Source organism: Lotus japonicus, chromosome 1 (genome assembly GCF_012489685.1).
Source record: "Lotus japonicus ecotype B-129 chromosome 1, LjGifu_v1.2".
Lineage (NCBI taxonomy): Eukaryota > Viridiplantae > Streptophyta > Magnoliopsida > Fabales > Fabaceae > Lotus > Lotus japonicus.
The window spans coordinates 8,395,944-8,419,213 of NC_080041.1; the positions used below are offsets into that span (position 1 = coordinate 8,395,944).

At 36.4% G+C, this 23,270-nt stretch overlaps 3 protein-coding genes across 4 annotated transcripts; 2 read left to right on the forward strand and 1 right to left on the reverse strand.

Moving 5' to 3' along the window:
* Positions 1 to 1,196: 1,196 nt before the first annotated feature.
* On the forward strand, positions 1,197 to 8,311 carry LOC130733420 (putative disease resistance protein RGA4). Of its 2 annotated transcripts, XM_057585586.1 has the most exons (6): positions 1,197 to 1,919; positions 4,666 to 4,747; positions 5,024 to 5,079; positions 6,189 to 6,275; positions 6,781 to 6,871; positions 8,022 to 8,311. In XM_057585586.1, the coding sequence occupies exons 1-6, from the start codon at positions 1,317 to 1,319 to the stop codon at positions 8,138 to 8,140; spliced, it is 1,038 nt and encodes a 345-aa protein (XP_057441569.1). In that variant the 5' UTR covers positions 1,197 to 1,316; the 3' UTR covers positions 8,141 to 8,311. The 2 variants fall into 2 exon arrangements, 1 of the variants encoding a protein (XP_057441569.1); XR_009017463.1 differs by lacking the exons at positions 1,197 to 1,919; positions 6,189 to 6,275; positions 6,781 to 6,871; positions 8,022 to 8,311 and adding an exon at positions 1,926 to 4,533 and having other exon boundaries at positions 5,024 to 5,081.
* Positions 8,312 to 10,053: 1,742 nt separating this feature from the next.
* LOC130733424 (putative disease resistance protein RGA3) lies at positions 10,054 to 16,391 on the forward strand. Its single transcript, XM_057585588.1, has 5 exons — positions 10,054 to 12,627; positions 13,452 to 14,247; positions 14,343 to 14,418; positions 14,626 to 15,216; positions 15,839 to 16,391. Exons 1-2 carry the CDS (start codon positions 10,210 to 10,212, stop codon positions 14,223 to 14,225), a joined length of 3,192 nt encoding a protein of 1,063 aa, XP_057441571.1. The 5' UTR covers positions 10,054 to 10,209; the 3' UTR covers positions 14,226 to 14,247; positions 14,343 to 14,418; positions 14,626 to 15,216; positions 15,839 to 16,391.
* Positions 16,392 to 17,184: 793 nt separating this feature from the next.
* LOC130733421 (uncharacterized) lies at positions 17,185 to 19,320 on the reverse strand. The gene is made up of 3 exons (XM_057585587.1): positions 19,159 to 19,320; positions 18,880 to 19,073; positions 17,185 to 17,701 (listed from the first exon to the last, which is right to left on the reverse strand). Exons 2-3 carry the CDS (start codon positions 19,063 to 19,065, stop codon positions 17,522 to 17,524), a joined length of 366 nt encoding a protein of 121 aa, XP_057441570.1. The 5' UTR covers positions 19,066 to 19,073; positions 19,159 to 19,320; the 3' UTR covers positions 17,185 to 17,521.
* Positions 19,321 to 23,270: the final 3,950 nt, after the last annotated feature.

A 23,270-nucleotide genomic window follows, 5' to 3' on the forward strand; every position in this document is an offset into this window, starting at 1 on the left:
TTCCTTCTTGTGATAATAATCCAAGCCAAACTCAGGCCAGCTGATAGCTGTAATGGCTATAGTCCATCAACACCATTGAGAAACAAAAGAATCTTCCAGTGGGGAGGGCTACTTCTTTACCTAACTGATTCAGTCCATATGCTTTATCCCACTATAATTAGCTTACGGAATCTATAACACCCCTTGGCACTAGTGCAAACATAATCTGTCTAAACCTCTCTGAAAGGAATTTTAACTAAGACCAGCAAGAAAACTTGCACCCTCAGACCTAAAGAGTTACAGTTCATTAATGTACATGAGAAAGTCAAGAGTCTATATGGGCACGTGACGACGATATTTCTTTGAATTAATATGCAGATTGGCTGACTGATTTACTTACATAACACTCACAGGTCACAACTAATCTGTCTACTTCAGTACTCAACCCAAGCTAATCCATTCTCAGATCTTCTTCTTAACTTTTGAGAATTTGCAACCATTTCTGACTCAGAATGAATTTGCAGCCTTTTCTGAAATAAGTTAGACATAAAATTAGCCCAAAATCTTCTGACAAACATTCATTTTTTCTGCTAACATGTATCTTAAAAAATTAAAGAGGTTCCAACTCTTCCCAACAGTTGTACTGGCAAATGATGGCAAACATTCATTTTTCCCAAAATCTTCTGACAAACATTCATTTTTTCCTAACTATCAACAATGATATATACACACTTCATTTTTTATATATTTTATTTACACCTATTTTTATTTCTATATCTTTCATCTTATCATCTATCACATCTTATACTTTCTCTATCTTACTTTTTCTTTTCTTTTATCTCTCTCCTCCTCCACCTCTTTCCACCTAACAAATAATTATTCCAAAACATTTATATTGAAGAAAAAATGATACACTAAAACACTTGCTTTTGTTAGTAGTTAAGTTAGACACTCAAAATAATACTAAACTCTCTTTAACACTTACAAGCTCGCTGAAGGTTTTCTTACATTTTTCTTTTCAAACTAATGGACAGCCACTCTATTTTTTGACTTTTCAAAGTTCCAACCAATAAAGTAATCACAATAGACTTGTACTACAACACGTTGCTAACTTTTGTATATTCATTGCTAAGCAGGGTGACTTTGGTCTTTTCAGCCTTCATGATTGGAATCCAATGACACTCGTAGCTTCATTGAAGTTTCCTTTGGATAAAGACTGCATTTAACTAGCTATTTGCAGAATTTTGCTACCACTATATCCACACTTTGCTTCAGATCTCATCCAAGCAAAACCAGTCCCCGATATTGTTTCCTTTCCAACTTTTGCATTTCTGAAAATGGCTGAGGCTTTACTTGGAGCTGTATTTGAGAAATTGATCTCTCTAGCTCAGAATGAATTTGCAACCATCTCTGGAATCAAGGGAAAGGCTGAGAAGCTATCACACACTCTTGAACTGATCAAGGCTGTTGTTGAAGATGCTGAGAAGAAAGAGATAACAAACAAATCTATAAAGGTTTGGCTGCAGCAGCTCAAAGATGCTGTCTACATCCTAGATGATATCCTTGATGAATGTTCCATAGAATCACTTCGACTTAAGGGATTATCCTCTTTAAAACCAAAGAACATCAAGTTTCGCTATGAGATTGGCAACAGGCTGAAAGAGATTGCAAGGAGATTTGATGAGATTGCTGACTGTAAGAACAAGTTTGCTCTGCAAGAGGGTGTTAGGGAAAGGTCAACTGAAGTTGCTGAATGGCGCCAAACCAGCTCGTTCATTCCCCAACCTAAACTATATGGAAGAGAAGATGATAAGAGGAAGATTATGGAGTTTCTTCTCAGCCAAGCACGCGAGTCTGACTTCCTTTCCATCTATCCCATTGTCGGCTTAGGTGGCATGGGAAAAACAACACTTGCTCAAATGGTCTACAATGATGATCAGGTAACAAGCTATTTCAACATCAAAGTTTGGATTTGTGTTTCTGAAAATTTCTCTGTTCAAAGGATTTTGTGCTCCATCATAGAATCTATTACAAAAGCAAAACATGAATGCTTGAATTTAGATGTAACCGAAAGAAAGGTGCAAGAACTGTTGCAAGGTAAAAAATATTTGCTGGTTTTGGATGACGTGTGGAGAAAAGATGAAGAAATGGAATTTGGTTTAACCCAAGACAAATGGAATAAGCTGAAATGTTTGTTGTCATGTGCATCCAAAGGAGCTTCAATTTTAGTATCCACTCGCGATATGGAGGTTGCAGCAATCATGGGAACATGCCAAGCTCATCATTTGTGCGGTCTCTCTGAGGATGAATGTTGGATGCTATTCAAACAATATGCATTTGGAACTGTAAAAGAAGAACGTGCAGAGCTTGTAGCTATTGGCAAAGAGATAGTAAAGAAATGCGGAGGATCACCTCTTGCAGCACAAGCACTAGGAGGTCTCTTACACTCAAGGAATGAAGAAAAAGAATGGCTTGAAGTTATGAAAAGTGGGATTTGGAATTTAGCGGGTGAAAATTCTATTTTTGCTGTCTTGAGATTGAGCTACTTTCATTTAACGCCAACAATAAGACAGTGTTTTGCATTTTGTGCCATGTTTCCTAAAGATACAGAAATCATGAAGGAAGATTTAATTCATCTTTGGATGGCTAATGGGTTTATATCACCAAGGGAGAACTTGGAGGTGGAAGATGTTGGAAATATGATTTGGAATGAATTGTATCAAAAATCATTCTTTCAAGATATGAGGTTGGATGATTATTCAGGTGACATTCATTTCAAGATGCATGATCTTGTCCATGATCTTGCTCAGTCAATAATGGGGCAGGAGTGCATTGTTTTGGGCAGTGCAAACATGACTGATATGTCAAGAAGCACCCACCATGTTGGTTTTGGCTCTGGTTGGGATCTATCCTCGCTGCACAAGCGCGCCTTCAAGAAAGTTGAATCCATGCGAACATTTTATCAGTTAAATGTCTACGACCGTGTTTCTGGTTGCATCCCAACCCACCGCAGTCTTCGGGTACTACGCACAAGTTCTTCCAACTTATCATCACTCAAGAGTTTAATTCATTTGAGGTATTTGGAACTTTCCGAGCTTGAGATAGAAAGCATGCCCGACTCAATTTATAGCTTGCAGAAATTGGAAATCTTGAAATTGAGATTTTTGACAAAACTTGTTTGTCTACCTAAAGGCTTGACCTGCTTACAGGATCTTAGACATCTTGTCATTGAAGATTGTTATTCATTGTCTTGTATGTTCCCTACCATAGGGAAATTATCCCGTCTGAGAACGTTAAGTAAATACATTGTCAGTTCAGAGATTGGGCATAGCCTGGCAGAATTACATGCTTTAAAACTTAGAGGATCTTTGCGCATTGAAGGACTAGAAAATGTTGGCAGTTTATCAGAAGCTCAAGAGGCCAACTTGATGGGTAAAAGAGACATCCAAGAATTAGACTTGGTATGGGACCAGGAGGAAAATACAAAGCCATATGCTACTAATCCGGAGCTAGTACTTAATGCCCTTCAACCTCACTCAAATCTCAAGAATTTGAAAATAGAGGACTATGCAGGATTAAAATTCCCAACCTGGATGGAAATGCTCACCAATTTAGTTTCTCTTGAACTTCATCGATGCAAGATGTGTGTGCGGCTTCCCTCACTTGGTAAACTGCCATATTTAAGAAAAATTGAAATAAGTGAAATGAAAGATGTGCAGTACATGGATGATGACGAATCTTATGATGGTGTGGAGGTGAAAGCTTTCCCGTCATTAGAAGAACTCTCACTATCACGATGCTCAAAGTTAGAGCGGTTGTTGAAAGTGGAAAGAGGAGAGAATTTCCCCTGTCTTTCTAATTTGATAATTAATAAATGCCCTAAACTTGAGTTGCCAAGCTGCTGCATTCCGTCACTCAAAAGGCTCCGTCTATTTGATTATACGAATGAGTTACTGAGCTCCCTCTCAGGTTTCAATGGCCTTACCTCCCTTCGGCTTTTCGGTGGCGATGTAGACCTGACATCCTTCCCGGTGGGAACATTGTCTTCTCTTCAGACTCTGCAGATATGTTCCGAGGTATTGAAGGAATTACCAAATGAATTCTTCAAAAACCTCAACAAAATGGAGAATCTGGGCATCGGTAGGTGTAGGAAGCTGGAGTCTTTACCAGAGCAAGGGTGGGAAGGTCTCCGCTCCCTTCGAACTCTGCAGATTTGGGAATGTGGTGAATTGAAATCCTTGCCGGATGGTGTTCGACACCTCACTTCACTCCAGCTTTTGAACATCCGTTATTGTAGGAAGCTGGAGTCTTTACCAGAGCAAGGGTGGGAAGGTCTCCGCTCCCTTCGAACTCTGCAGATTTGGGGATGTGGTGAATTGAAATCATTGCCGGATGGTGTTCGACACCTCACTTCACTCCAGCTTTTGAGAATTGGTAGCTGCCCAGCATTAGCCGAGAGGTGTAAAGAGGGAACAGGGGAGGATTGGGACAAGATAGCGCACGTTCCCAAAGTACAAATTGATTTCGATTAAGATAGTGTTGATTCTCAATTCGGTAAGGTCTCTTTTCCCGAACCTGCTTTTTCTTTTATTACTTTTCTCGTTGGGTAGTAATGTAAGTAATACATATATCTTGTAATGATGATACCACTAGAGTGTGTATGAAAGAAATTATCTACTTTTTTAGGGTCCTGATTTGGTCATCCATCAAACTAAGGAGTGCCTTGACAGGATGGGAGAGTGGTGTCAAAGTCATCATGCAGCTAGTGGTAAGTGGTATACATTCTATATGTTGATACTTCATTTTTATTTTGGTAGTGAAAAATTTATCAAAGAGAAAAGAGAGAAAACATGGCCATGGTGAGTATTAGACATCCTTCAAAACAGAAAAATAAATTAATACATTAGAGAACATTAAGTAATTTGATACTGTATTTCATGTTTTGGTGATTGTCTAGTTTTCCTTAACATTATTTAGTTCCTCTTTCCTTTTCCTGTTCAATTGAATTTCAAATGGTATTACTAATGATTTTCAATGAATTTAGGGCTAACAAAAAGGGTGCTTGAAAGTACAATTAGTGAAAGAGAAGCTGAAAAGCAGGTTTGTAGTTACTAAACCATGTGGATGTGGCGTGCTCTCTTTCATGTGAACTTACTTTCTTCATGTTAAATGGAAACTGTATTTGCACTTACTGTCAAAGAACTTGACAATTTCGTTAATTTTTTTTATATTATAAGTTAGATACAATAGTTAAACTTGTCTTTCAGAGGTTGTAGAATCCCAGCATATGGAAGGAAGTTGAATCCTCATGTATGCACAGTCCATGTTAGAATGAACATTTGGCAGCTAATAGTGTTTTCCCCCTACCACAGGAAATGTTATCTTTTCTTAAGGGTTCAAGATCCCTCGTTTACTTTTTATGATTTATTTAAGTAGATATGAGGCTACATAGTAATCAGCAGAATGTGGTTGTTGTCCTTCTTAGAAGCTGGTGCTAGATGTAGCTCAAATGGGTTAAGTTTCTTGTGTTGTGTCATCCCATGTTGTTTTAGGTCCCAGAAATTTAATCTTTTAAGGACAGACTTGGGCTTCACTCCCAAAGGAGCTAATTACTTTCACAAACCATATTGTCGACTGTAATTTCAAATTTCATAAAATTAGCAAGGGATGTTAATGGGTACAGGTCAGCATGGATAGTATATATCCGCCACCTGCTCCGCAGGTAAAAACCCACTCATACCCGCTCTATATCCACATAGATATCCATTAAGTGGATTTTTAACGGGTTCTAGAATATCCACGGGTATCCATGGGTACCCCTGGATATACATTCGTGAGTATTGATTTAAATGAAAATAATAACTTAATTAAAAGTATATTTTAGTTAAATAAATTATATCAATAGTCCATAAGTTGGTTATAGATGAACCTTAACCAGATATCATTTAGTGTCATACTCCTACCCTTGTATCAAGCCAATGATATCAGTGCCAATCATATGAGATTATGAGATGGATGCCCTTAGTTTTATCCATGCTATAGATTATTTTTTGAATTGAAAGTATTCATAAACTTGTATCCTTTTTCATGTTTCTACTTTGTGGTCCTTACTTAAATGCAATGACCGAATCTCCTTCCCTCTGCTTGTTTTATTTATTTATTTCTTTGTGTTCTATAATGTAAATCTATACTGCCTCGGGCAATTGCAGGTTATTGATTTTGTCAAGAAACATGTTGGTAAATACACACCTCTCTTGGCAGGAAATTCAATATATGTGGATCTTCAATATCTGAAGGTATTGTTTCTGCTATAGTAACCTGGTAGATAGTGACTTCGCTGCAGTATTGTTAATTTCTAATGATCATAATGCTATTTGTCCTCAGATTTGTTGTTGAAGCCTTTAATTTTATTTTTTGTTTCTTGGTCACATCATCAAATATAAAATTCTTAAGTCACATCATATTAAAAGTTAAAACACTAAATTGTAGGTGGGTAAAGCTTATATTTCATGCTTTCTGTATCATGGTAACTTTGTTAGATAGTTTAACACTTCATAACATTTGTAAATTGGATATTTTGTAAAAGATCTGATCAATGCACTGCATAACAACTTCTTTTCATTGGAATATAGAAGAATCTATGTCTAAAATTGAATTCCAGTCATTTTTTCCGGTTCTGCATATCCTGATCAAGCCTTATTGAAAGCATATATTCCCATTCATATTTGCAACTTCTGTATATCATGCTGTTCCTTATGTTGAAATATTTCATTTCCTGTGTTAACGAGATTGATTTTGCAGAAATACATGCCAGAATTGGCAGGCCTCTTCCCTCATGTGCTCGTTGATGTTAGTAGCGTTAAAGCTCTTTGCATCCGCTGGTATCCTAGAGGTGAGAAATTATGCAATTAGTATATGACCAACTTTCCTTCTTGACCCCTAAATTTCTGCTTGGGATTCTTGAGATTTTTAGACCATTCGAGGTCCTATAATTGCATTGTGTACTGAATCTATTAACTGTTAAGTGAACATGATTCTTCTGCTTTTTTGGTACTATTCATGAAATTTAAGTTAGCTTCATCTGATTGAACTTATAGCTAATGTGAAAAAACACTTTACTTGTATCCAAGGGTTTTCAATCTTAACTCTGATCATATACAGGTCTAAATAAGACCTAGTGTAAATAGAACAATACTTGATTAATCCCAAGTATAAGTCAAACAAAATCATTAAATGAGCATAAATCAACAATCAAAAGATATATATCTTAATGTACATAGCCCTTTTCATGCTAGGACACTACTAATAGAAGATCAATAACATATCACTATATGATTCTAAGTGTAAAATATGCTTTTAGATGTAATTTGAGGAAGGTCGAATTGAAAAGCTCTAATTCAAGAGAGATTGATGCACGCATACATATATGTATATGAGTATGTATATCAGGTTTGTGTCGGGTAACCCGAAGGTTAACCCAAACCTGTTATTGGCGTGATAGCGGGTCACTAAAATGACACCCGCTTTAAGTTTTAACCATATGCATACTTTTGGGATTGGGTCAAACCCGACCCAAAGTGCATGGGATGAGGTAGGTCTCAGGGACAGGATGAATTGTGAGCATCCCTAGTTGATTCGAGGCAGAAGTCCTTGGGCTTGTAAGTGCTATGACTATAGTTGTATTTTTCTGTAAATAGATATTTATTAAAATCTTAGCAAGGTAACTAAAGACGATGCTAGTTGTTTTTTTGTTGTTGTTATTTCTTTTGATGATTTATCATTGAAGCTTTGAATTATTGAATCTACCAGCTAACCCCTTTGTTAAGCAGTTAGATTAGACAATCTCAAGAGATAAAAAAACGGTGGATATTATTGCTTTGTGGTTATTTAGTCCTTGTTTATAGTTGACCTTTTTTATATTATAATCATGTCAATTCCTTGGTTTCCAAGGTGAGTTGTTCAAAGTAATTAGTTTGAGAGCTAAAAACCAGAAATGCCTGCTTGTGTAAGCTATTCCATAAAGGGTTTTATCATTTCTGCAGATCAAAAGAAAGCACCTATAAAAGAAAACAAACACAGAGCATTGGATGATATCAGAGAAAGCATTGAAGAACTTAGATACTACAAGGCCAATATTTTCAAGCCAAAGTCAAAGAAGTGATAGGGTTGCCAACAAGGCAGCGCATGGTGGAGAGGTTTTCAATTCAATTGTAAACACCATTATGGGTCATGATTTTGGATGTAATGTACATGATTGGTGGAGTGTACTTTTGATAGTTGCTGGGACAATCCCATTTAAATATATATATTAAGAATCCTAACATGCAAGTAATTCAATACTAATTATTTAAATAAATTATTAAATTTGAGTATGTATTTTTTTACACGAAGAAAACTCAGTTTTGTCACAATATTTTTATGATACAAATAATTAAAAATTAATTTTTGATATTCCTTTAAAGTATAATAATTTTTATATAATGTTAAAAAATATTGTAAATAAACCTGTGCGTTCGGGTATTATATCTAGTTCTTCTGAAAACACCCTTCAGAATCATTAATTATCCCCTGAAATATTCACATCCATATATTATATGTCCTCCAATCCACAAACAGCAGGCAAACACAAAGACCCAGAAAAACAGTTCGATCATGCTTAAAATGTATGCCAGAGACTTTTAACATTATGTCACTCCTTTCTGCGTATGTATCTAATAATCTTAATGATGGCTTCAAATAAATTCTCTTTCTCAAAAGACTTAACTAAATGAAAGTCCATTTCAGGCTCTGTCACACAAACCACATGACTTCTCTATCTTGTTGACTAAATCCATTCATTACTGTCATCTGTTGAATTTATAATAGAAAAATTAAAACACATTAGTATATTACAATAAAATCTCTATTATCCATTTTTTCTAGGTTACTCATAGTCAGGTTATGACTTATGATTAATATTGACAGAGTTTTTATTTAATAGATTTCTAAGCATTTATTATGAATTTAACCTTTAATAAATTTTGAATGACTCGTTCAACTGAAGAAGCATAGGTAGACAAAGGATCTAGTATATTGAAATGAACAAACAAGCTCTGTGCAACAACACGTCGCTAACTTTTGACGATTGGAATCACTATAGACTTCTCTTAACACAACATGTTGCTAACTTTTGACGATTGGAATCCAATGCCAAGTTGGGTGACTTTACTTTGGTCTCCTTGAATAAAGACTGCATCCATACTTTGCTTCAGAGCTCATCCATGCAAAACCAGCCTTCACGATTGGAGTCCAATGGCACTCGTAGCTTCCTATAAGTTTCCTGGAATAAAGACTGCATCCACACTTTGCTTCAGAGCTCATCCAAGCAAAACCAACCTTTTGAGCCTTAGCCTAGTTGCAATTTTTGAGAATTTGCAACCATTTCTGGCTCAGAATGAATTTGCAACCCTTTCTGAGATAAATTAGACATAAACTTAGCCCAAAATCTTAGGACAAACATCTATTTTTTCAGTTAACCTGTATCTTAAAAATTAAAGAGGTTCTAACTCTTCCCTACAATTGTACTGGCAAGTGGTGGCTTGATTCATGGATTTAAATGAAAATTAGATTCATAACAATTGCCAATTAAAATAAAATGATATGCTATGGAAGAAAAGATGAACACTTAAAGAACAAAATTTAATATCACAAAATTATTTGTATTGAAGAAAAAATGATACACTCAAACACTTTGGCTTTTGTTAGTAACTAATTTAGACGCTCAAAATAACACTTTGGCTTTAAAACTTACAAGCTCGCTGGAGCTTTTCTTAAGTTTTTCTCACTCTTTTCTTTTTAAGTGAAAGTCCTTAACAATTGTTTAGAAGCTCCCCTAAATTTGATGTAGCAACTCTCATGAATTTCATTGATGCAGATGTACTAATGGACAGCCACTCTTTTTGACTTTTCAAAGTTCCAAACAATAAAGTAATCACAATAAAGCTCGCTGGTACTACAACATGTTGCTAACTTTTGTATATTCATTGCTAAGCAGGGTGACTTTGGTCTTTTCAGCCTTCATGATTGGAATCCAATGACACTCGTAGCTTCATTGAAGTTTCCTTGATAAAGACAGCATTTAACTAGCTCTTTGCAGACTTTTGCTACCACTATCCACACTTTGCTTCAGATCTCATCCAAGCAAAACCAGTCCCCGATATTGTTTCCTTTCCAACTTTTGCATTTCTGAAAATGGCTGAGGCTTTACTTGGAGCTGTATTTGAGAAATTGATCTCTCTAGCTCAGAATGAATTTGCAACCATCTCTGGAATCAAGGGAAAGGCTGAGAAGCTATCACACACTCTTGAACTGATCAAGGCTGTTGTTGAAGATGCTGAGAAGAAAGAGATAACAAACAAATCTATAAAGGTTTGGCTGCAGCAGCTCAAAGATGCTGTCTACATCCTAGATGATATCCTTGATGAATGTTCCATAGAATCACTTCGACTTAAGGGATTGTCCTCTTTAAAACCAAAGAACATCAAGTTTCGCTATGAGATTGGCAACAGGCTGAAAGAGATTGCAAGGAGATTTGATGAGATTGCTGACTGTAAGAACAAGTTTGCTCTGCAAGAGGGTGTTAGGGAAAGGTCAACTGAAGTTGCTGAATGGCGCCAAACCAGCTCGTTCATTCCCCAACCTAAACTATATGGAAGAGAAGATGATAAGAAGAAGATTGTGCAGTTTCTTCTCAGCCAAGCACGCGAGTCTGATTTCCTTTCCATCTATCCCATTGTCGGCTTAGGTGGCATGGGAAAAACAACACTTGCTCAAATGGTCTACAATGATGATCAGGTAACAAGCAATTTTGACATCAAAGTTTGGATTTGTGTTTCTGAGAATTTCTCTGTCCAAAGGATTTTGTGCTCCATCATAGAATCTATTACAAAAGCAAAACATGATTGCTTGAATTTAGATGTAACAGAAAGAAAGGTGCAAGAGCTGTTGCAAGGTAAAAGATATTTTCTGGTTTTGGATGACGTGTGGAGAAAAGATGAAGAAATAAAATTTGGTTTAAACCAAGACAAATGGAATAAGCTGAAATGTTTGTTGTCATGTGCATCCAAAGGAGCTTCCATTTTAGTATCCACTCGCGATATGGAGGTTGCAACAATTATGGGAACATGCCAAGCTCATCATTTGTGTGGTCTCTCTGAGGATGAATGTTGGATGCTATTCAAACAATATGCATTTGGAACTGTAAAAGAAGAACGTGCAGAGCTTGTAGCTATTGGCAAAGAGATAGTAAAGAAATGCGGAGGATCACCTCTTGCAGCACAAGCACTAGGAGGTCTCTTACACTCAAGGAATGAAGAAAAAGAATGGCTTGAAGTTATGAAAAGTGGGATTTGGAATTTAGCGGGTGAAAATTCTATTTTTGCTGTCTTGAGATTGAGCTACTTTCATTTAACGCCAACAATAAGACAGTGTTTTGCATTTTGTGCCATGTTTCCTAAAGATACAGAAATCATGAAGGAAGATTTAATTCATCTTTGGATGGCTAATGGGTTTATATCACCAAGGGAGAACTTGGAGGTGGAAGATGTTGGAAATATGATTTGGAATGAATTGTATCAAAAATCATTCTTTCAAGATATGAGGTTGGATGATTATTCAGGTGACATTCATTTCAAGATGCATGATCTTGTCCATGATCTTGCTCAGTCAATAATGGGGCAGGAGTGCATTGTTTTGGGCAGTGCAAACATGACTGATATGTCAAGAAGCACCCACCATGTTGGTTTTGGCTCTGGTTGGGATCTATCCTCGCTGCACAAGCGCGCCTTCAAGAAAGTTGAATCCATGCGAACATTTTATCAGTTAAATGTCTACGACCGTGTTTCTGGTTGCATCCCAACCCACCGCAGTCTTCGGGTACTACGCACAAGTTCTTCCAACTTATCATCACTCAAGAGTTTAATTCATTTGAGGTATTTGGAACTTTCCGAGCTTGAGATAGAAAGCATGCCCGACTCAATTTATAGCTTGCAGAAATTGGAAATCTTGAAATTGATTAATTTGAAAAAACTTGTTTGTCTACCTAAAGGCTTGACTTGCTTACAGGATCTTAGACATCTTGTAATTAAAGGTTGTAATTCATTGTCTTGTATGTTCCCTAACATTGGAAAACTATCCCGTCTGAGAACGTTAAGTAAGTACATTGTCAGTTCAGAGATTGGGCATAGCCTGGCAGAATTACATGACTTAAAACTCAGAGGAAATTTGCGCATTGAAGGACTAGAAAACGTTGGCAGTTTATCCGAAGCTCAAAAGGCCAACTTGATGGGTAAAAAAGACATCCACAAATTACAGTTGAGATGGGACAAGGAGGTCCACTCAAAGTCATATGCTACTAATCCGGAGCTAGTACTTAATGCTCTTCAACCACACTCAAATCTCAAGAATTTGACAATAAGGTACTATGCAGGATTACAATTCCCAACCTGGATGGAAATGCTCACCAATTTAGTTTCTCTTGAACTTCATCGATGCAAGATGTGTGTGCGGCTTCCCTCACTTGGTAAACTGCCATATTTAAGAATAATTGAAATAAGTGAAATGAATGATGTGCAGTATATGGATGATGACGAATCTGATGATGGTGTGGAGGTGAAAGCTTTCCCGTCATTAGAAGAACTCTCACTATCAGGATGCTCAAAGTTAGAGCGGTTGTTGAAAGTGGAAAGAGGAGAGAATTTCCCCTCTCTTTCTTATTTGGGAATTTCTGATTGCCCTAAACTTGAGTTGCCAAGCTGCTGCATTCCGTCACTCAAAAGGCTCCGTCTATTTGATTATACGAATGAGTTACTGAGCTCCCTCTCAGGTTTCAATGGCCTTACCTCCCTTTGGCTTTCCCGTGGCGATGTAGACCTGACATCCTTCCCGGTGGGAACATTGACTTGTCTTCAGACTCTGGGGATACGTGGTTCCAAGGTATTGAAGGAATTACCAAATGAAATCTTCAAAAGCCTCAACAAAATGGAGTATCTGGAAATCCGTTATTGTAGGAAGCTGGAGTCTTTACCAGAGCAAGGGTGGGAAGGTCTTCGCTCCCTTCGAACTCTGCAGATTGTGGGATGTGGTGAATTGAAATCCTTGCCGGATGGTGTTCGACACCTCACTTCACTCCAGGTTTTGAGTATTGGTAACTGCCCAGCATTAGCCGAGAGGTGTAAAGAGGGAACAGGGGAGGATTGGGACAAGATAGCGCACGTTCCCAAAGTACAAATTTGGAAATTGTATACTATGCAGGATTACAATTCCCAACCTGGATGGAAATGCTCACCAATTTAGTTTCTCTTGATCTTTATGGATGCAAGATGTGTGTGCGGCTTCCCTCACTTGGTAAACTACCATATCTAAGAAGAATTTATATAAGGGAAATGGGTGATGTGCAGTACATGGATGATGACGAATCTGATGATGGTGTGGAGGTGAAAGCTTTCCCGTCTTTAGAAACACTCTCACTATCAGGATGCTCAAAGTTAGAGCGGTTGTTGAAAGTGGAAAGAGGAGAGAATTTCCCCTGTCTTTCTTGTTTGGAAATTCAGAAATGCCCTAAACTTGAGTTACCATGCATTCCATCACTGAAAATGCTCGAGTTAAGTAATTATACGAATGAGTTACTGAGGTCACTCTCAGGTTTCAATGGCCTTACCTCCCTTTGGCTTTACGATGGCGATGTAGACCTGACATCCTTCCCGGTGGGAACATTGACTTGTCTTCAGACTCTGGGGATATCTAGTTCCGAGGTATTGAAGGAATTACCAAATGAATTCTTCAAAAACCTCAACAAAATGGAGTATCTGAGCATCGGTAATTGTAGGAAGCTGGAGTCTTTACCAGAGCAAGGGTGGGAAGGTCTCCGCTCCCTTCGAACTCTGGAGATTGAAGGATGTGGTGAATTGAAATCCTTGCGGGATGGTGTTCGACACCTCACTTCACTCCAGCTTTTGAACATCCGTTATTGTAGAAAGCTGGAGTCTTTACCAGAGCAAGGGTGGGAAGGTCTCCGCTCCCTTCGAACTCTGGAGATTGAAGGATGTGGTGAATTGAAATCCTTGCCGGATGGTGTTCGACACCTCACTTCACTCGAGGTTTTGGAAATTAGTAGCTGCCCAGCATTAGCCGAGAGGTGTAAAGAGGGAACAGGGGAGGATTGGGACAAGATAGCGCACGTTCCCGAAGTACAAATTGATTTCGATTAAGATAGTGTTGATTCTCAATTCGGTAAGGTCTCTTTTCCCGAACCTGCTTTTTCTTTTATTACTTTTCTCGTTGGGTAGTAATGTAAGTAATACATATATCTTTTTATGTTTTTGCAGGCTTGTAATTCTAATTCAACACCAATTTGGTTACTCTGCTATTTCTGATTCAATTTTTGGTTAATACCCAATCGAGGTGTGTGATTGTTAATGTATATTTGAACTTTTTTGAATATTATACTGCTTCTGCATGCACTTCTACTGGTTCAAATGTGTGGAAAATTTACTAAATTATTACCTTTCTACTGGTTCTTCTTAGGAATTTATTTGTGCATCACTTTCTAAGGATGATTTAGTGGATTAGTGGTTAACTACCTTGTGTATATTGTGAAATTTAACTCAGGAGCAAAGAAGGGAAATAAGAATTGATTAGTCATGATGAAAAGGAGGTGGAAAAGGCCTGCAATAACAAAGAAAACCAGCAATGACAGCAAGCTAAAATTGCAGAATATGAAGAACATGATGAAAAGGAACTTTTTGTTAACAATTATAATGCTGCAGAGAGTGTGACATGGATTTCTCATGTATAATCTTTCCTGAAACTGGAAAAGGTCATTTCCAAGGTGACCAACAGACAGAAAAATTGTAGTTGGCACTTCAAGTCTTCAACAGATGTGAAAGTAATCATGGATGATTTTTCAGTTCCTGGAATTAGCCGAATGGTGTCCAACACCTCACTTCACTCCAGCTTTTGAGAATTCAGGACTGCCCAACATTAGCTGAGAGGTGTAAGGAGGGAACAGAGGTGGATTCGGACAAGATAGCGCACGTTCCCAAAGTTGAATTCTGCAACGCGTAATTTTGCCTAATGGGGGAGAACTTGAACAACAATTTGGGTACTCTGCTATTTCTGATTCTATTTTTGGTTAATACATATCAGATGTCTTTGATCTTCCTTTTGGAGACTGGATTCCCTGACCAACTCTCAATCGAGGTGTGTGATAAATATTACAATCCTCTATTATAATTATTTGTTTTTTATTGTTTTCAATTTTTGACTTTGTGTGTGGGTTTGATGAATATGGTATGGCCTGTTACAATCTTTTTGCAGTATTTATGTGAACTTGAATTATTTTGATTGATGATGTTTGTTGGACCTGCAAATTTTTGAGGTATTGTAGGTTAAGTAGTGTAGGAAACTTTGATGATTTGTGTGAGTGTGTTCTTTATTCATGCTTTATGTGTCGTGTCATGTTAATTCATGATGCTTAAAACATTTATCTGAAGAGCAAAATTACAATTTGAATTGCTTTGCTTGCTATATGGTAGTGTATGTTGTTTGTGAAGTTGGTAAGATTAGATTGAAAATTGATAATGTATATTGATCTGTCATAACTCATTGATTTGTTGATGCATATTTGAACTTGAATTTAAACTTTCTGAATGTTGCCGCACATTTTGGTTTAGTTTCATCAATAATGTAGTTTTGCTGGTTTGGGGGAGTTGTGTGAGTTCACTAGCTTGGTTGTGCAGGCAATTCTACTGGTTCAAATGTGTGGCAAATTTATTATTTTAATACATTTTGTGTATATTGTAACCTTTATCTACTGCTTCAGTACTCAAAAGAACCCTTCATATGGGGAGCTTCAAAAGGCAGAGCCAACCAAAGGGAGCAAGATGATGCACCTAGGAGAAGCTTTCAGCCATAAAAGTAATCTGTCAAATTGAGCTTGCTCTCGATGAATGAAATGCTGAGAGGGTTGATCCTTTCTACTTCTCATGGTTTGTCCACTATTGTCAAATTCAGTGCTTCAAGAAGAATTCCTTCATGGAATTTCATTGTAAGAGAGAATTCCACAGGCTTGCTTGAAGACCTTGTAGATATTGCTCCTGAATATGAAGATGATGAGTTCCTCACTGAACCACCAGATTCTAATTCGATGGAGGCAGGCATGGACCACAATTCAGGCACAGAAGATAGTTATTTCAAAAGATAAATTATTTTCCATGTTCTTTTTAATATTTTGGTTGTATTGCTTTCTCCATTGTAAATAGTAAGAAATCTGGTCTTGGAGGGTCTCTATTCTTGATTTGACTGGCATGACTCACCATTTGGTTCCTCACTAAATTAAATTATTGGATGATTGGAAATACAATATATTTTTCACATTGGGGTGAGAAGTGATCACGGAAAAACCTTGATTCTATATAGAATTTGTTTCTAATGCCAGGAGGCAAATTAAAGATATATTAATCATTTAGTGAGATACTTTGTTTCTCACTAAATTAAAGATATATTAATCATTTAGTTAGTACTTTGTTTCTCACACTCTTTTACATCTGTGATGGGATTCTTTGCATGAGTAATTGTCCTTCTTATTACTATCAGGAAGCCTGATTCTTTCCAACATGAATTGCTAAGTGCTTTTTTATTCTGGTTACTTTACTCAGCACTAGCCTGAGACAGAGGTTAGAATTTTCTCTTATGGTATATGTAGTGTGGACAAACGTTGAATAAACTAATCAATATAATTTTATACAAATCATGTTTCGATTGGTTCATTCAATGACAAAGAGTTAAGCCTCATGAATGGTAACAGATATTATATGAGTTGTATTTGACATCTATTTGTTGGAGGTATATTGATAAGAATGTGTCATATTAATTTTTCACCATGAATTCATCTATTTTATATTTTAGCGATCTTTATATTAAGTAATGAGTTCCGGTGGTTCTACCAAATTATATTTTTAAGATATTGCATTACTTAAATTTACATGGCACGAGTCGAATCCTAGTTTAAGCACAAATGAGAGAAGTTGTTTTTTACAAGATAATGGTGTTTGAATCGTTTTTTCACCCTTGAATGAAGTGAAATACAAAGTGATATCACAACGAAACAGTTATTGAGAAAGCACCACAAGCAAGTGATATCACAGAAATGTCATTGCTAAAAGGACAAGAGCAACCACAACTTATCATTACCAAAAAAAACTGAGGGTGTGTCTAGAACCATATGATTGTTCTTCCTAATTTTAACAGGCAATTCTAGGTTTAGAACAAGTTCTGTAAATGTTCACAAGAAATCTTTGTTGACAAAAAAAAGAATTTTTTTATTTTTCACGGAAACTAAAGATAGCATATGAACCATATAGCCTCAGTTAAAGACGAAGGTTCTTCCCATCAAACATAGGCTCCAGGTGATGATCATTTGTAGCGTGCTAAACCAGAAATCTTCAAAATAGTTGAAAAGGCTAACATAAACTACTTCTAAATGTTTGCTAAAGTGCCAAATGCTCTAAATGGCTGCCTTTCTTGGAGGGATCACCACATTCTTGTTTCCTGGAAATGAATTTCGGGATATGTCGACCAGCGACTTGAAAGTGTACGGTTCATGCATGGATAACTCTGAGAGCACTTTCCTGTTAAGTTGGATATTCTCCTTCAGCAACCCATGCATGAAGTTTCCGTAATTGACCTGGCAAATACAAGACAAATATCAATTGACATTGGAATTGGCACAAGATTAGGCACCTCATAGTGCATGCAGAAGAACAAGACCATGCTCCATACAAACTCAACAATAGGAGCAATGGAAGTGTTAACATATGAGAAAAGTAAGCCAACAGTTTTGCTTCTAAGAAACACATTTCTCATTTTCATGGCTTCCTTCTATCCCATTTAAAATAAAGACAAAATCCATCTCTGAATCAAGCTTACACCCTTTAAAAGTAACCAAGCCTCTGACAAAAAGGAATTTTTAAGAGAGCAATAGAGAGGAAAATAAAGCATATTCAATTTTGAAGATGTTGGATACATAAGACAAGGGAAAGGAAGCCATTAAAAGTTATTTAGCAAATCAAATGGAAATTGATTTATTGAAGTCAGTTTTCTATGCAGTCACGAACTTTGAGCCTTTGGAAGAAAGATTAAACAGTTAGATTCCAAGTTCAGCAAATCGAATAAAAAACGTGTCCCCATAACCTGAGTCGTTTGATCTTTATACAACGACTCTGAGTCCGTGGCTGCATAGAAAACTGATTGTAGACAAACCAGATTCCCAATCAAATATGATGCCTAATAGGAGCCGTTAAATGAAAGATTAAACAGTTTGATTCCTAGTTCAGCAAATCATGTATATCAGAGCAGCAACAAGGTTCATAAAGATCATACCAATCTCATCACCAAGATATTAATCAATAATTGAAGTTTGACAAAAACAATAGGACATATAAGCTTTGTTTGGTTTGAGAAAATATTTTAAACCTACAATTCTTAGCTTCTGTCTAAACATTCCTTAAATTCTATGCAAACCGTGAAACCAAACATGCATGCCCTGACACATTTACCCTCATAACTAGTATTTCCATCATTTCATGTAATTGTAAAATTAACAACAACAACAACAAAAGTTTTATCCCACTAAGTGAGGTCAACTATATGGATCACACTACATCATCGAACGCCATTAAAAGTCTTATCTCACTAATTGAGGTTAACTATATGGATCACACTACGCCATTGAGCTCGATCAAAAACTAAATTGCGAGGGATACTCATACTATCGATAATGAGATCATTTTTAACTAAATCATGTAACTATAAAATCATGATAATGAGTGGAAACTCAACAGGAAAATGAAATCGAATACATACACCATGAAGGCGGGTACCGGCATTGATCCGCTGAATCCAAAGGCCACGCATGTCCCTCTTCTTGTTGCGGCGGTCTCTGTAGGAATATTGCAGCGCCTTCTCGACCCTCTCCCTTGCTACTCTTATGCAATTCTTCGCTCTTCCCCTAAACCCCTTTGCCAGCTTGAAAATCTTATCCTTATTCATTTTCTACCCTGCAATCACAATTCACCATTTCCATCAAAACTTGGATTGTCGACAAAATTCAATGAAAATCAAGCGATGAGAACAACAGTTAACCTTGTGAGATTGCTGTAATTGGTGATTTCCGCTTGGTAGGTCACTGATGAAGGCGGCGGCGGTGGTGGCCGGAAGCACGGAGGCGCGGCGGCGATCTGTGTCCGACGAGAGAGGCTGTGAAGAGTGAGAGTGTTGGTGACAAAGTGAACCCTATTGAGCTAATCCAAACGGAGTTAATATAGGGCATGTTTGTTTTTGCTTAAAAAAAATAAATGATTTTGTATTTAAACAGAGAAGTTAATTTAAATTAAGTAATTTTTTGAACGGTAGAAATTTATTTATGTATGTTTGTAAATATAATTTGGATATAAAACATACTTTTTTCATTTAAAATTATATTAAAGGACATAGAAAGTTTTTCTCATATTGTTTTAAAGAATAATTTAAGGGTAAAATTGAAATTTTATGTACATTTGGATTCAAAGTGGTGTAGTATGAGAATTGGGTTGAATTCTTCTCTCCTCAATCATAATTGGTTATTTCAAAAGCTACTCAAAATAGCTTAAAAAAGTAATCAACTTTCTGCTTTTTACGAAACAAAAGTGATTTTTTTTTAAAATACACATATAAAATTATACATAAGTGATTTTTTTTTGGAAATAAATGATTATTAAACAAAGATAAACAGGCTCATGATTGTCTCGTTGACCATAGGACACTTTTTTTATTTGTTGATCGATAAAATAAAGTGGTCATACCCGAGATGTAAGATAGTGTGCTTGAGGAAGAGAGTGTGTTTGATGATGAACGTATGTAGGGTGTTGGAGAGACTTTAAGGAGTTCCCCGATCGAGGAGGGTTTGGTTTTGGCTACCTCTAGGCATGGACGGATCTACTTGAAGGCTACGCGTGGCTTTAGTTTATCTTTTTTTATTCAAAAAAAAAAATTATATGCTTGACAAGAAAACCCAACATCTAATTGCAAGTTATTTTCCAATCTAAAGTTTATTGTTTTGATTTTACTCGTGTCTCTAATTGCAAATTATTTTTAACGTCTCACAATTAAAAATCATAATTTACAGAAGAGAAAGTAAGAGATAACCCAAAGGAGAAGACCCAACATCTAATCCTAATAGAACCAGGAGATTCTTCTAAAATAGTTTAAGGAGTTTGTTTAAATTTCTTAGAGATATAATTTCTCAATATATACATTCACAAATATCTAAACTATGAAATTATTGTAAGTTTTAAACATCAAGTTACTGTAATTTCTCTCTTTAGTCTTTCTTGTACATTCACAATTTACTGTTGTTCGTTGGTTTTCTTGTATTTTTCTTGTATAGGCAGTTTTGCTTGAATTTGGTATTTGTGGGTAGCAGTCTGTGTAAGCAGAACTTTCCAATAAGATCACAAATTAGTAAAGTTACACTTTGTTGTCAAGTGTCGTGTGTTATGTGCTTTGACAAGTGTTGTAACCTGTTATGTGCTGTTGTGAATTTCTCATGCACCTCCTATTTTTCGACCTCCACTATTAGTGTAGTATAGATTGTTGTTTTCATATTGTATTTTCTATGTTTTATTGTCCATGTTTCTTTATTGTAATGTTGTTTTCACTTTGTTTCTTTTGTTATATTTTGTTGTAAGTCTAGTCCTTCTTGGACTGTAATCTCTTCTATTACCATGAAAAACTTTTTCTCATGGTTTTATCTATAATATTTCTCTTTTTCGAAAAAAAATATATTTTCAATATATTTTAGGCTTAATACATCAGAAGGCCCCTGAAATTGTAAAGGAAATCAAATTCAGGGCCTGGAAATTGTTTGCATCAAATTAGGTCCCTAGGAAATTTTTTTTAATTCAATTAAGGACAAAGTGTGTCTGATGCTGAAGTGGCTTCAATTTTAGCCTACTCAGCTTTTTCACGTGGCATTTTAAATTTTTTTAAATTGAAAAAATTCTAAAACTTAATCTTTTAAATCCAACTCACATAGGATTTTATTATACAATTAGGTTTTTTTTAAACAGTACTAGGTTGATTAAATCAATAACCCAGAAAAATCTTATCCTTCATCGTCAACGGAACCCAGAATCGTAAAGGAATCAGAAATAAAATCCCTCATTCAAAACTCTTCATCTTCTTCTATAATCTTCTCTTCCTTTTCTTAAGCACAGCAGCTTACCACCTCCCCTTTCTTTTCAAAACGACAACATAACGCAGAGGCAAGAGACTAGAGAGAGAGAGATGGCGCGAGCGGCGAGTGGGAGAGAGAGGGGGGATAAGATCGGCGGCGGAGGAGCTCGAATATGGGATTATTTCAACGGTGAAGAAGGCTTGCAGAGGAATATGGATGGAGACCGTAGGTGCTGTCCCCTGCCAATGTAGATGCAGATCTAGCCGTTGAGTGGGTACATAACCTCTCTCCCCCACCGTGGTTGATTGGAGTGGAGATGATGATTTGGGTCTGAGATTTTTCATTGCAGTGGTGAAGAAGAATATATCAATGCTTTTGTTTGGGATTTTTAATTCTGGATCTGAAGGTGAAGATGGATCACAAGAAGGTGATTGCTGCGATGAACCCGTTGAGGTATAGGGGAAAACCCAGGTTGGGGACTGTGGTGGAGCTGCTGAGAATCACTGATGTGTTGAGCAAGAAGCTATGTTCTTATCAGGGTTCAATTTGGGGATGAAGATTTGCAATTGGGTTCAATTTGGGGATGAAAGGGGATTGGTTATAATTAGATTATTAGGTTAGTTTATTATTTAGATTATTAGATTGTTTAGTTAAGGATTATTAGATTAGGTTTTTTTTTAAATTTTTTTTTTTAAAAAAAATTCTGATTAAATAATTGAGTTGGAATTAAAAATTATTATTTTTTAATTTTTTAATTAAAAAAAAATTATAAAAGCCACCTGTAATTGATGACTAGGACAAAATTGAGATCTGATACACTTTGTCCTTAATTGAATTAAAAAAAAATTCCTGGGGACCCAATTTGATGCAAAAAAATTCCAGGCCCTGAATTTGATTCCCTTTACAATTACAGGGGTCTTCTGATGTATTAAGCCTATATTTTAGTCTATAATTTCTTTTATGTTTAGCCACACTGATATATAAGGTCTGGATCCGCCCCTGCCTCTAGGTGTCGTGGACATCCCAAGAATTCGGCTTTGATGTCCTCTTCTACGAAGGATAAAGCCACTAGGCTCAAGGGGAGACCCAGAAAAGCTGAGAAGAGGGTTCACGATGACGTTTCATGTGACTTGGATATAGTGGAAACCCCTTCCTCTCTCGAAGCTCACGAAGGGAATCAGCTGATGCTTCTGCCGGCAGAGTTTTTCAGAACCACAAGGTGTTATGACTAGGGCGAGGAGTGCTTTGTTGATGGGGAAATTCTTGGGCATGAGGTATGAATGTATAGATGAGGTTGCTATGAACTAAATTGCGGCCCAGATAGTTGTGCGGAGACCTCCCTAGGGGTGGTGGTTGGTGGCTTGGTGTTTCTGATCGAAGGTTGTTTTTTCCTTTGGTGTTGGTGCGGTGGTATGTCTTTGGGCCTTCGTGATCTTGTGGTCTTTAGCTTTCTGATCTTTTAGTTTTTAGGTTGGCTTACTCTGTGGTGGGTTTCTTACTTTTTGGTTGGTTGTAGGATGTATAGCTTTATGGGTTTTTTCTTTGGGGGCTATATTTCACTGTGGTGATTAGATTTTTAATGCTACTAATCACCATTGCCTGCTTTATCTCCTTTTTAACTTTATTTTCAAAGTAACAAAGTTGTGATTAATATATTATTCTACTTTCTAAAAAAAAATAAGTGGTCATACACGGCTCGAAATTGCAACACCAATTCAATAAAAAAACTCATGGATTTGCTTATTACTTTGGAGTTAACGAATATGAGAAATATTAAACTTTTCTTTCTTCTTCTTTTAAGCCTATAAAGACTTATGATTAACTCATCAGAAAATTTTGTTCTTAACTCGATTTGAATATTTTACTCATTCTTAATTACTTCATCTCCATATGTTTTTGTTCCTATATATAAGTCACTTTTATCTAATTATCTTAGATTAAGAAAAGTAATTATTAGCAATAAATTTGTCAAAAAACTTGTTAACTTTCCTAGATTATCTTTATTTAATTTTCTGTTAATTTCTCTCTGCTAGTTAATATT